Source organism: Sturnus vulgaris, chromosome 25 (assembly GCF_052056855.1).
Source record: "Sturnus vulgaris isolate bStuVul1 chromosome 25, bStuVul1.hap1, whole genome shotgun sequence".
Lineage (NCBI taxonomy): Eukaryota > Metazoa > Chordata > Aves > Passeriformes > Sturnidae > Sturnus > Sturnus vulgaris.
Window position 1 is genome coordinate 2,721,836 of NC_142267.1, and position 14,108 is coordinate 2,735,943.

A 14,108-nucleotide genomic window follows, 5' to 3' on the forward strand; every position below is an offset into this window, starting at 1 on the left:
GCCTGATGCTCCCTCTGAACAGAGGAGTTTTTAACAGCGCGAGAATGGAGAAGGTGGGGCTTGGTGAAAAGATAATGGCAGGGAGGAAGTGACTTCCCAAAGGAGCTGAATGAGGGACCAAAGACAAGGACAGAGGTACAGCTTCACACAGGCAGATGCTCTAGCAGGGAATTATTTTACTCATCTTTTGCTACAAATGTCTCAACCCCCCTCCTCTATTTCTAATCACTTTAATTAATAGTGAGCTTCATTGCCCTCTCTCTTTAATATAATGTCAAACTGGATCTGTGCTTTCACAACAAAACATGTTAGGGCAATGTTTCAGAGCTCAACTTGTAATTAGAAACTGAAGGAGACTCCCAGAGATTCAAACAGTTACCAGCACTTAGTAGGATCCCAGGTTTCTGTCTGGTGTGATTGCTGTTTTGGAGGGAGCCTTCTTTGACCTTCTTTCTCTGAGGAAGGTATTATCCACTGAAAGTTTTGGAAAGGTGAGTCCTCTGTATCCAGTGAGCAGAAAATGGGTAAGAAAAGGGAAAGGGAATGCCAGACAGTGACAGAGATACAGGATGGAGACAGCTGACAGCAGGTAAGAGGAGCAAAGAGCTTTAAAGGTTAAAGATGGAAGTGAATGAAAAAGCCATCATCAGGCAAAGTCCTTTGGGAATGTACCCAATACAATCACTTGTTGTGCACAATGACTGAGTTAAGTGTATGTGTACATATTATATCTGTGTGTTTGTGTGTATAAAATAATTGAACCCCAGCATGAGCACTTTGGCTCCTGGAGAAGTTGCTGCTGGCAAAAGTGGAGCTTTGGCTGTCTGTGGAAAATCCTGGGGTGAGTGAAGGAAGCGTTGGTGCCTGGTGTCTGCTGAGGTCAGTCCATTGTACATCACCTAAGTATGTTCCTGTAGTAAATATCTCACAGTTAAAGTGACTTCCACTATTTAAAAAAACTGTCTTCTCCAGGGTAGCCACATGCAAGAAACGCTGGGAAGATACCTGGAATGTTTGTAACTCCTGTGCTCCTGGGAAGGGCCCTCACATCCATCCTGTCAAGACTGAGCTCCATGGTTCTTTCTCCACACTGATACTGCAAATTCTGTTCTTCAATGAGTGGAATATGTGTCAAAAGAATTAAACCAGGACAGTCTCCTGAATGTGGAATTCCAGAGAAGGCACTCACTGGTTCTTCCAAAGCAAGCAAAGCAGCAACATCCTGAAATTGCTGCTTTTTCTCAGATATTTTCATTGCTTGACTGAAACTTTCTACAGATATCTGCACTGAAGTGCTTTGTTTGACTTGGAGCAAGCACTGTTGCTAGGCTGCTCTGAAAGTTTGAGATGGCTCTGACTTCTCCAAAATCTGTAGCAGGGGATTTGACACAAAGAGAAGAATCCATTCTCCAGGAGGGAAACTGCTGCCATTTCCTCTCTGCAAACATCCTCACAGTAGGTGAGTGGAAGGGGCCATCCTTACATCTCATAGTTTGGTATTGAAAATGCACTCTCTTATTTTTCTCCAAATTTATTGTATTGATATTTCATATGAGACTGCTAGTTTTCCTTAAATTTGAGGGAACTGTGCTTGTAGATTTCTCAGTCCCTTTTTCCTGTGTAGTTGGTATTGTGACTAGAGTTTGGGTAAAATGTACTAAAACAATCCCCAAAAAACCACTGCCCTGTGCACTGAGGATAACTTTAAATCGATCTTTCTTCTGTCCTTGCTTGTACAGTCTGTGAGTTTTCAGTCATGTGAAGGGAACTTCATGTGTAGAATTCGTAAAACTTGTGAAAAATGTAAATTAGTATCCTGGGATGAGACTGACAAGAGATTGCAACTTTTTTCCTTGATTCTTTCCAGTGCTTCTGGAAAATCTTTCTTGAAGTTGATGAGACTGGGATTTATAGTGCCTCAGGTTGTGGCTCTGTGCCATGCAGTTGTCTGAACTGAGCTGGGAGATGCAGAGCTCAAAGAATAACTCTTGTTGGTTGTTGCTCTTTTTTTTTCAGTGTTGACAGCTCGCACAGGGAAAATGAGCTCTTCTCTTAGGAAGCTCTGGAGATTACAGATGTGATTGTGCACATCAAGTGTAGACTGGAGATTGGGTAGGAGGGAGGGAATTGTGCAACTGATGTCTGTGGCAGATGAGTTTGTGCTATGGGAGACATCTGAGGGAGGAGGGGCTGGGTTTTTTGCATTTAAAATAAATAAAAAAAGAGAAAAGATTATTTAACTTATTATTTAAATCAAAACTTCATTTATTCAACACAGGACTCATTTGCTTGAAATGCATTTAATTTACTGCCTACAATCATGAAGTAGAGAGCAGTGAAAGTTTTGACTGGGTTTTCACAAGACCTAATTTTGTAATTTTGGATAAATACCAGCAATTGTGAGATCAATTTTGCTTTCTGTTGGCTTACAATTTGTACTGATAAGTATATTTTTTATTAGCTGAATATATTTATGTTGTAGGTGTATTAAAAATAGCCTGTCAATGAAATAATCAATCCATGTTTGATTTTCATTATCCTAGTTCTTCTCTTTCTCACACATTTACTGATGTTACTTTTCCAAGTGGAGCCATCAAGCTGTTTCCATTGTTTAAGTGTGCTTCTTTCCTTATACCGGTTTGCAAGGAGTTTGGAAAAGTAAAGTGCAGAAATTTAGATGTGAAATGGGTGTATTGCATCATTTGTGTGTTCTGGCACTACAGAAGTGAGGTGATCTATTCCAGTTATTGCTATATCACACGAACTGACTGTTAGGGAACTTGTTTTTTATTTGGAGGGTGATGATTCCTGGATGTGCATCACATATTCCTTTCATTTGTACATGAAGCTCTGTCAGTGTGCAAACCTAGGACAGAGTGCAAAGAAAAGGCAGAAATAGCTGGAGGGAGAGAAAGTCTGCATTGTGCCCGGGCAGCACTTCCAGCATTCCAATGCAAGTGGGTCTGGACCGAAACAAAAGCTGGTCTGGGCTCAGGAATCCCTTTGCAGGCTGGTTCAGAGCACCCACTTGAGCCTGGCCTTGACTCCCTCATTAACTCTTTCCATGGCTCTGATCTGGTTTTGCCCCTGCACTGTGACAGACTGAGGCACCTGCACAGATGTGACAGAGACACTGCTGAGCTGCTGCCTGGAGCAGCCTGTGCCTTCAGAAATAACATTTCAGCTTTGGCAGGCCCAGGCTGCCAAATGCAACACTTCTCTTTTTGTATTTGGCAGAAAACTTAGGGAAGGACAGAGCTGGAGAATTGAACCAATAACTCCCATGAAGTTAATTAAGTGCCCCTCAACTGATCATTTGGCCCCACAGTGTCATAGTTACCTGCAATCTCCTTCTGTGCTTGCTCATCTTCAGAGGCTTGGAACTCTTGGCACTCTTGTGCAGCTTTCTGATGTTTCATCAACTGAGACACTTTTCAAAACCTGTTGCTTTTTTGCAGAAAAAATCTCCACTTTTCTGTATAGGCTGTACATAGATGAGGAAGCAGATTGCTATGTAAAAAGGAAATCTGAGTGGACTGAAATTAACTTTTACATAATTTGATTATATATAATGTCATTAGTCCTTATTACAGCAGCATTGGGAGAGTCCAAAATCAAGAAGGTATATGGCAAATTCAGTAATCCTCTATTTTTCAAATATGCTCTGGCATGTCTAGACTCACTTTTCTCTTGTAATCTGATGAAAGAGTGTTGTGCATAGACATGCAAAATCCTGTTTGCTGAGATATGTGGTACATCAGATTAGCCTGGAGAAGCACTTAAGCTGGCCTTCAGCTGGGGCTCCAACCTCTGCCTGGCTGTGAGCAGCTGCTGTCATGACAGGGCTTGGGCTGGGGCATCTCCAGAGGTCCCTTCCAACCCAAAGCACTCCGTGGCACAAGCTGAGCTGAAGAACAGACACTCAGGTGATATTTTGTGAATTGGCACCAGCTGTCTGACAGGAACTCCAGTTAAAGTTAGATTTCTGTGAAACTGCCCATCAGCTAAAAATAAAATGTGACCTGATGCTGCCGTTCTGCTTGTTCTGCATGTACAAGGGAATGAAGGAAGAATGAGACCTGGTTTAGGTTTGGGTTTTGTTGGTGCAGTTTGAATCCAGCCTGAACAGACACATTGTTATCCCTTTAATGACTGAACTCAAACATGTCATTCTCTTCAATTTGGTATGACACAGACGGTGCTACAAAATCGTGACACCAAATTTTGAAGGTTTTGCACAGTCTCAGCTGACAGTTATGTTTTCAACACCTTTTTTCCTTCCTGAATGGAGGACAAGGCTGTAGTGTAATGAGCACTGAGAGCTGCTGTTTTGCTGCAGAGGCAGAAATGCACAAGTGAGGTTTGCAGAATGCACAATTGTTTCCTTTGTTGGCAGCATCAGCTTATACACATTTATGTTAATGAGTCCACACAGACTGTTGTAATGAAGATATGAATCTAAGGACACAATACCGGACTGCTCAGCAGATCCAGATTTTAGTTCTGATTCTGTCTTCTTGTTTGGCTCTTTTTGTAACTTCACTTCATCCTTATGTTATCTCTTATTCTTATTATAAATGGGAACTGCTGCTCCTGTACAACAGACACTTGTCACTCATGTTTGGGTCTTTTTTATATGTTCTGGAATACAAATAATAATAATGTCCAACCTCAGCAATTCAGAACTGAAGTAACTCTGGTAAGATCTAGAGAGTGATAATAGTGGGTGCTGATATCAGCTGCTTGGGAACTGTTCTGCAACATGCAATCTGTAGATCACAGAGGAGTCTGAACCCTGCAGGTTTTTAATCTTGGGTGATGGTGGCCTGGAGTAGATCTGAGGACTGACAGAACAGTGAAACTGAATCAATTTTCAGTTTGTGAAAAAGGCTGATTTTGGATGTCCAGGCTCGTGTAGAATTCTTTAATACTGTTCAAGTCTTAGAAGGAAAATTGTTTGAAAGCATTCAGTCTTTGAGCATTTTTATATCACATTAAGAGATGACAAAATGATAAGAAATTGTCCCATTCTGTGAAGCAGAGTGCATTGTAAAGGATAAGGAAGTGTCTTGAGGTCACTGCAGGCAGAAGTGACCTTGGCTGGGGCTCAGCACCCAAGGGCAGCTCTCAGCTCTGTCCATTCATTCACACTCCATAAATGATCTCCTGCACATGATGGAGGGCAGCGATTTGGGAATCATGTAAGGCACAACATACCTGGAGGATGTCTGGCTCCTTGCTGCCAGCAAAGGGCTGAGCAGGAGGCTCAGGCTTAGGAGTCCAGAATGAACCACTGGAGCCCAGGACCTTGAACTTCATTATGACTGTGCTTAAGTATCTTATCTTTCAGCTGATGTGACTCAGATTTCTTTTTCCTATCTTTGAGGAATGTATATTTGTTGCCTCAATGATTTTAATTTGAATCAAGTGATCTTTTCAAGCCTTGCCATTTAGCCCAAATAGATTCAACAGGTAATAAAAATGTCTAAGGCTTTCTAGATCAACTTTTTTCTTAGGTGTTTTTTGTTTTTGTTTTGGGTTTGGTTTTTTTTTGGTGGGATTTTTGTTTGCCTGTTTTTTTGGTAAAGTGCATTCTAATGTAGTTTTTGGAGGCTCTGTGCCAAGATGCCTAAAGATGTTTAGTCTTCTAACTCCTATTCAGGTTCAGACATTCCTGCTGCAATCTCTTGGAAGGAACCTAAATGCCAATGAATTGACACCTACTATGGAGCAGGGAGTTATCTGCTTTGTCTCCAGCTCACAGCCTCTGCCCTTGGTAGTGATTTTTGTTTTAGAATCAGGAAATACTAATAACCACCTGTCTTTGTTAAGATAAATGTTGAGAAGGTTGTAAATCTGACACGAAAAGCAGCCGGTGCCACAAAGGTGCTTCTGACAGAGCTCTGCTTTGTTGGTCCTTCTCCATGGTCTGTAGGAATATTGCAGTGTGGCCTCACCTTTCTTTGCTCTGTGCTAGTGAATCATGAGGCTGTAATAAAAAGGGGAGCGTTACCTGGATACTCAATTTATGGCAGCTCTGCTTCTCCTGTAAAAGTTAACTGAGGAAAACGAGATAAAAGGCGCTGACTGAACTCTGTTACAGAATCAGTGTTTTTTTTTTTCTGGATTAGAAACTGAATCACCTGAATGTTGCCATCTGTTTCTTCTTTCTTCTCCTCTGCCCCCTCAAGTGTTCCTTCCCTATCTCATGTATCTGCTGCTGCCTGCAAAGACTTTGGCCGTGTGTAGTGGAAAATGGGACCAATCCAGCAGAATAAACAGCACCGTGCGCCCCCCGTTCCCGGCTCATGCAATAATGGGCTGTATCGCTATTGCCATCTACTGGGTGAGCGTGTGCTCGTGGTCACACAGCCTCCATCCTGCCAGAACCCGGGGCTGGGAAGTTTCAGCTGCCTCAGAACCAGCTCAGTGCCGCTGTTCCTGGAGTTTTTGTACCTGGCATCCCTTGAGGGTTATTAACCAGGGTAACTACGGCTTGTAAGCACTGCTCTTTGCAAGGCAGGATAAAAGTTCTTGATAGATGTGCCTGGTAGCAGGGAAGTTACCCTGGTTTGATCCTAATAACAGTGAAATAGGTAAAAATCATGCTCAGTAAGATGTTTAGAATAAGTACAGTATGTTTAGAGGTAGTAAAGCAACTTTGGACTGATTGAACCAGTGCTGGAGCAATTTTAAAAAAGGTCTTTATAATGCTGCGAGAGGAAAAACATGTTCCTTTCGTTCATTCATATGAGTGCTCAGCCTGTGTGTTGTCAGAGATGGGAGGGGAGGAAATGCAGTATTCCTTAACAAAGTGCAACGATATTGGCATTATCTGTGGGAAGTTCTGGAGATGCTGCCATTAGCTGTGAATAAGCCTGTCAATCAAAGCAACTCAGGAGGATGCTGCTCTGGGAGGCTCTGTAAACAAGAGCTGAATATCTCTCTCTTACACTTTCTCAAATTATTTGTATCTGCTGATAGCTCTGGTAAACTTAATCTCCCTGAAAGCCACTGAATGCAGGCACAGCCAAGTGACTACTAGCCTGTGTGTCTTAACAGCATGACTGGCTTTGGTTTGCATTTGGAGTTTGGCAAATCATTTTTTTAAAATCCAAGCAGTCCCTGACTGTGATACTGTGAACCTCCCTGGCTTTTGGTATTCCTCACTTCCCCAAACATTTCAATGCCCTTCATCTCCAAGCAGTGTTCTATTTATCTTCACATCAGAATCTTATCTGTCAGTTTGATCTGAGGTTAAATGCTTCATCAGAGAGAGGAATGCTTTGTTTCTAGAGAGAACAAATGACTCCAGTTGTCTTCTGAAGCAAACCATAGTGGTTTTCTACAGTTATCAAACTATGAGGAACCACTTGATGCGTGGCTGCTGCCATCTCCCAGGCAAATCCAGGATCCTTCAGCTGCATTGCTGGCTCTGTAGAGAAGAAAAGAGAATATTCTTGAACTCATGATCTCAGAAGTACAAACAATGAGTTAAACCTGTGTAGCCACTGTGAAGACAAGCTGTTCTATTATGGCTCTTTTATGCTGAAAATTCTCTGCACAAAACAGAATAACTGAATAGTTTAGAGAAGAGTGAGTGAGATTATTTTTGACAATATCAGAACTACTGATATTTCCCTGAAGTAATATTTTCCCTGCTGAAATGCTGAAGTTTCAGGCAATTGCCTCAGTGAAGAAGACAAAAGATTTTAAACCTGTTTAGAGACTATTCTAATCCCCTTAACTGGTGTCTCTCTTACCGAACTGAGAGGGGGGATGGTGATTCCCAGTAGGCCAGCAGGATTTGTGATTGGATCCAGGGAAGAAAAAGCTTGAGTTTGTGTCACAATGAATGAACTGTGTGTTGACATATGCAGGTACTTAGAATGTGTGGGACCATCAGTGAAAGTCAGAGGAAAGTCATTCCAGGAAAGTGTGCTCCAGTACCAGGCAAGTCTTTGGAACAGTGACAGATGCAGGAGCTGGCCTGCTGTCAAGATAAAGCTCAAAAATCAAGAAATGAAGCTTAATGAAGGTTCAAAATGCTCATTTGCTAGAATTAAATATGAAAATAGAAATATGTTAGAAGCATTAGCATTCAGATCCATGATTACAGAACAGGTTTTGTCCTCATTTACCAGCAGAAAAAGGAATAGATGGACTACAAAGTGCTGTTTGAAGTAGGGGGGAAAAAGGGTTTGTGCTTAATCCTGCATGCTGTTCTCTGGAGGAAAATTGTTAGTGAGGAAAATCTAGTTAATTTGATTCGTTTTTCTCATAGACCTCTAAGTAAAAATTTGCATCAGAGAGGTTTTACTGTGGGCAGGGATTAAAAAGTTAAAACTCTCTCAAGAGATGCAAATATCTACAAGGTTTTATACATACATACATACATACATTCATATGTTTTATGTATATCATAGTTCTCCCAGGAAAACACTAAACTTGGGGAAACCTTTGCAGACCTGTTTGAGTGTGGATGTTACTAAATTGTGTTTCTTTTTTAGAACAGGTGGTTGAGAAAGTGAAGCAAGATCATTTGTTCTTACCTGACTGAGAATCCACTGCAGAGAATGAACAGGATTCTGCTCTGTTACCTTGAAAGTGTTTGGAGATGAATGTGGTACACACAGGTGCATCCACATTTCATTCTTCTAGCAGCAGTGGGTTTGGTTTTGCTGCAAATAATTCTGTTCAGTTTTGGATGTTCAGGGTTAGAGGTGTTAAATGCTCTGCCTGAAGAATCAGCATTAGTCGGTGGAGAATAAATCCCTATTAGAGACTTCTGTAAGTTTTAGAAGCCGTAGGAACTGGGAAACAAAACTTTAAAAAGTTCTGAGAATTTGTGCCTCTTAGTCCCTCTGGCGTAATTGAACAGGGGCAGCTCTTGTAGTTGTAGGAAATCATGGTTGTGGTGGTGTCTGACTGCAGTTCCCAGTTAACCAGTGGAGAAGACAAGCAGAGGAAATCTTCAAAGAAGGAACATGAGCATTAAACAGCTGTCAGAGAGAATCCCCTGTTGCCTTAGAGGAGCAGATATTTCAGTGTCAACTGACACGAGATACACCAGGAAGGAGCTGTCAGTCAGCGAAGAGTTAATTGCTCCAGCAAAAAGTAGTTTAGATAAAATCCTACCACTCCTCTCTCCCCCAATTCTTCGGTGTTGTGTGGAGGAAAGGAGCTTGTGCATCACAAAACGAGCAGAGATTCCTCAGTGCCTGAGCTAATAAACGAGATGAAATTCAAACTGCGGTCTCACACGGACACAGAGAGAGACTTGCAGAAGAGGGAGCAAGACGGAGGGAAAATGCAGAGTATTTTTACTTCCTAACATAGGCAATTGAGAAAAACACTCTTATCTCTACAAGATGATGGATTTAGGAAGCCCATCGCAGAAACACAGTAGGTGGATTTATTCTTTTTACTACATCCACTCGAATTTTTGCTAGAAGATAAATTGTTGTTGTGCTCGTGGGCTCAGTTGTTGTTCAGCAATACTTTCATAACATCCCATTACTCTTCCTTTTCCTCACTTGCTCAGGGATATTCAGCCATTTGACCCTGTTCGTTAGAGGATAATATTTTTTAGTTGTTATCAGCTCACTATCATTTCAAAAGATCTTTTATCTTTAAGAAGGCATGTTTTATTAATTACGGCCATAGTATCTAGATAAATACAAAGACTGCTAAGTAATTGAAAATCCATTCCACTTACAGCAAATAAAACATGTATTGCTTCGGAGAAATGATAACGCTTAGGACAGAGCAATTCCCAATTCTCTGAATGAATTGTTTACTCCAGAGCAGTTTCAGTAGCTGTAGACACTGCATTTGAGTGTGCCTTGCAAAGTTTACTGATGGAGGAAGGGAAGGTTGGCTTTTAAACAACAGAAACTCCACCACCATGCACTGTGCTAAACTCTGCCCATCATTTCTTAATGTCATTACTCACTGCCGTGTGTATGGAATGATTTCTGCTGCTGCACAGTGCTGATGTTCCTGTGTTCTCTCAGTGGTTATACAGGAGTTCTGCTGGTGTAGATTATGCTGACCAGGTTTGATTGTGCAGTCATCTCCTCTTCACCTGTGGTACACAGTTCATTAAAGCCATTCCCTTGTGGAGTTCTCAGATGGTTCTGCAGTGCTGTGTGTTCCTGGGGCTCTGTACACGCATTTGTCAGCTGCATGTCTCATGGCAAAGTGTGTTTGTGCAGAGGGGGCTGTTCTCAGATCTGTATCTGCATCTCTAATGATAGTTGTAACACTTCAGGTACCCTGGGTGATGAGCCATTTGGAGGAGATAATTAATCATGTAAATGACTGACAAGTAAATTACAGCCAGCCCTGAATGCATCTTACTGTTAGAAGCACCTGCAGGCATTCAGGTGCTGCACAAGCCAGGTCCTCAGTTCTATTCTGCATTTTCCTCTCTCTGCGGGCTTTATATAACCTTCCCCACTCATCTCACATGCATTTGCACAGTCCTACTGAGATGATTAATCCTCAGCTGGAAGAGCTTTTTTTAATAGTACAAGTACCAGATATTAGATTCAAGCTTCTTACAGACAGTGTAGGGATAAAGTCTGGATTCTGTGCACAGCTTATTGTGGTTGTGACGTCCTGTAAACGTGGCTGCGATATCAGAGAGGCTTTGCCAATAACTATCACCAGAAAATCTCGGAATTCTTCGCTGTCTGGTTCAGAGCCTGATTGGTTTTCCTCCCTGAATCCAGGTAACTGGACAGGCTGTGCTCTGAGCAGTTTGCTGTTTGCTTCTCAAAGTTGTGAACTGACTGCAAGTACCACACAGGATGTGCAGATTTCCTACCTTGGCCAGAATAATGTTTAAAGTAATAATAAAAGTTAAAATTGTGAGGGAGTTGTGAAGATTCCCTGCTTCCTTTTTGTTGTGAAAGGTGCAGCACAAGTAGGTAATGTAAGGACAAGAGACAATGCAGTGACAGACTGTGCCATTCATTTTTATAGCAGAGAAATTGCTGTTCTATCAGTCTCCAGCACCTGAACAGATGATACTTATCTCGATGGATGAGAAGCACTTGCTTGTGAGAAGTGAGGCTCGGTCAAGTCTCTGGAAGGCACCACCTGGATTGGCACAGCTTTTTGTGTCTTGTAGCTCATGCAGTGCACTGTGCGCTGAATTCTCACGCCCTTCTAGCGGGTGGGGATATTTGCAGGTCTGTTTACATGTCGGTGAGGATGGAACACCGGTGGTTGTGCTGCTCTCAGTCTCCCCTCCTGCCCTGGGCAGTGGCCCGGATCGCAGTGTGCGGATGCCAGCGCGGGGGGCCGAGCTCTGGGTGCGGCGGAGCGCGCTCCGTGCGCCCGCAGCGCAGCCCGGCGGCGGCGAGCGACAACCGCGGCCGGGGAGAGGCGGCTGTCCCCTCCCGAGAGCCCCTTCCGAGGCCACACCGAGCGCTCCTCCCAGCTGGGGCTTCTCAACACATGGTGATGTTTCCAGCTTGAGGTCCAGCAGCGCTTGGTGCTAAATTGCAGCTCTGGAGCATGTGATGCGCAAGATTATGATAAACTTAGAAACTTCTTCAGCAGCTCTTCTTCACTTTTTTATTATTTGCAGGCTTTGTATTTTCAAATGGCATCAGTTCCCCTGACTGAGAACTCTGCTAGTGAGAATTAAAAACTTATTTCTGGTGAGAATTATCAATTCACTTGTGACCTTCACTCCCAGTTCAGACTGACACAAGATAGTGAAGACCTTTGATACCCATGTGCTTCTGGCAAGTTTTTCATTTGGTATTTCGTTCTTTCCTCGTGTTTCTGGGCCAGCTTTCATGCCATGCCCCTGCTGTTCAGCTATTCATGTTCATAAGAGGCTAGTCCTAGCCCTCTTAAAAAATAAAACCCAGCTGAGGTCAAGCCTGGCAGTACAGCTTTGATGCTTGCTGCTGTAGCAGAGAATTCAAAGTTTAGACCCCCACAGTTCTCTCCCCTCAGAGCAGTCTCTTCATTTATTCATACATTATTAACTGGTGATTTGAGTACCAGATGCGTATGGGGGGGCATCCATAATTTATTACAAGGATGAACAAACTGTGGCCTGTGGACAGTGAGGACAGGCTGAGTTCCCTGTGCTGGTGGGGGCAGGGGTTTTCCTTAAAGAGAGACAGGAGGGTTTCATGCACTGTGGCCTTTGGGCACCTGGGAGTAAAATCAGCTTTGAGTGAAAATTCTGATCCTGGAAATTTCCCGGGGCTGTGCCTGAGAGGGCAGAGCAAACATAAAGTGGGCACAGGGTATCACTAAGAACAGAGAAGCTGCTTCTTGCAGGTTAATTTTTTTGCTGCTCAGACTGGCTAATCAGATAAACTGACTTCTGTGCTTTCATTTAATCAGTGGCAAATAGCTAAAAGGGGTGACTGTAATTGTAATTTAGTGGTGACAGGCAGAGATATGTGCAGAGAATTGACTTGCAGCAAGTTCCTGTGCTAAGGCAGGACCTGCAGAACCTCTGTGCTGTTTGGAGGACAGCCCTGGGGTGTGACAAGGCCTAGACTTGTGTCTCTTGAACCCTCTAATTTGGGCTGCTGGATTTTGGGTCAGGTTTATGTGATTTTTCAGTCTCCAGTCAGGAAATACTTAAAAAGGTCATCTTTTAACTGCAAGGCTTAGGTCCAGAAAAATTTTATACTAAGCATCTTAACTAGAAGTGGCTTGAGCAACTTGAATGAAATCACTTTGGCTCTGTGGAGTTTCCCAAATGGGAAATGCTTTGTGGAATAGAATTTTTTAGATTTGTTTCTCATGTTAGATTAAAAAGAAAAGAGTATTTCACTGAAGGTTCAAATAAACCTATTTTTTCAGTTTTAGAACAAAATGTGCAGATTTTTGCATTGTTTTAAACCATCTCATCTCAATTTATGTATATCTAATCTATACTACATACTACCAGGTACATCTAATCTATAATATATATATAAGTAACATATACTATATACTATCTCATGTGCTTTTTAAGCCAGTAACTATTTTGATGAACCAAAACCTGTTGATTCAAAATACATGACTTATTTTGGAACTTTCCTTTGTAGAAATCCTGAAAGAAAACCTTTCCATTTCCTTTCACAATTCTCTGCTGCAACACTGCCCACTGATGCTTGCAATACCTGAAAGAAATCTAAGCAAATATAGTTGTCATAAGACATGAACTGTGACTTGTAATAGGAGTAGAATAAATATAATTGCTAAAAGAAGAAAAGGGACTTTTGGAACAAACACTTCCAGTCCCATATGTTTTAATTCCTCCTGTGCCAGTCTGCATTTGTGTCATGGCTGAGTTTTTGCTTCCTTCACGAGGTGATCCAAAGGAAGACTTTGGCACCCTTAGTGGTTCTTGGAAAGAAACTTGAGTTTTATTCTTCAGTTTCTTCCATTTCTAACTTAAAGCCCATCTGTGAGAGCCCAATATCCTGCGTTAGGATTTTTCAGCACAGGTCTGTTATAATATTCTGATATTTTTGTGCAAACAAATGGCAATGGTGGCACTGAAGGAACTGAGGCACAGTTCTTTCACTCTTGGGTTTTATCAATAAACAGCAAAGATCAAAATGCCACTTTTAGTGGTGTTCTCATGGCAGTGTGTGTGTTAAAACCAACACGTCTGTCCAATTCAGCTCTGGAACTGGAGCAATGCTGGCTCTATCCACACACAATATGTGGCACAGCAGCTCCCTGCAGCAGGCTCTGCGAGCAATGATTACACCCCACACCGGAGAAGGACACAACACATTCCCTGAGCAGGGCATTACCCCGTACCTGAGCACCAAAAAAAACCCAAAAAAACCTCGGCTGAGGGGAGAAAATGGGGGAGCAGGAATTGCAGCCCCCCAGAGGCTTTGTGAGAGCCCAGCAGGAGTGACCTGGAACAGGGAACGAGGCTGTGACTGCACGGAGCGGCTCGGGCAGGAGATGCCGTGGAGCTGCCTGGGGATGGCAGGGCACATGAATGCAATTACTTTTCACTAGAAAATGGACTAGGTATTTTGTAATAGTGTCTGACTGACAGCTGGGAGAAGGGGGATGAAAGGCAAGGTACCTGAACTAGCTTGCAGGTATGAAACAGAGCTCAG

General features: G+C 42.6%; 1 protein-coding gene across 1 annotated transcript in view; it reads left to right on the forward strand.

Moving 5' to 3' along the window:
* The first annotated feature begins 1,018 nt into the window (after positions 1-1,018).
* The window catches only part of PLCH2 (phospholipase C eta 2), a 64,863-nt gene continuing 51,773 nt past the window's right edge, over positions 1,019-14,108 (forward strand). Inside the window, exon 1 of the mRNA XM_088178734.1 lies at positions 1,019-1,459. Coding sequence (XP_088034860.1) covers positions 1,348-1,459 — 112 coding nt within the window. The 5' untranslated portion in view covers positions 1,019-1,347. The remainder of the gene's footprint in view (positions 1,460-14,108) is intronic.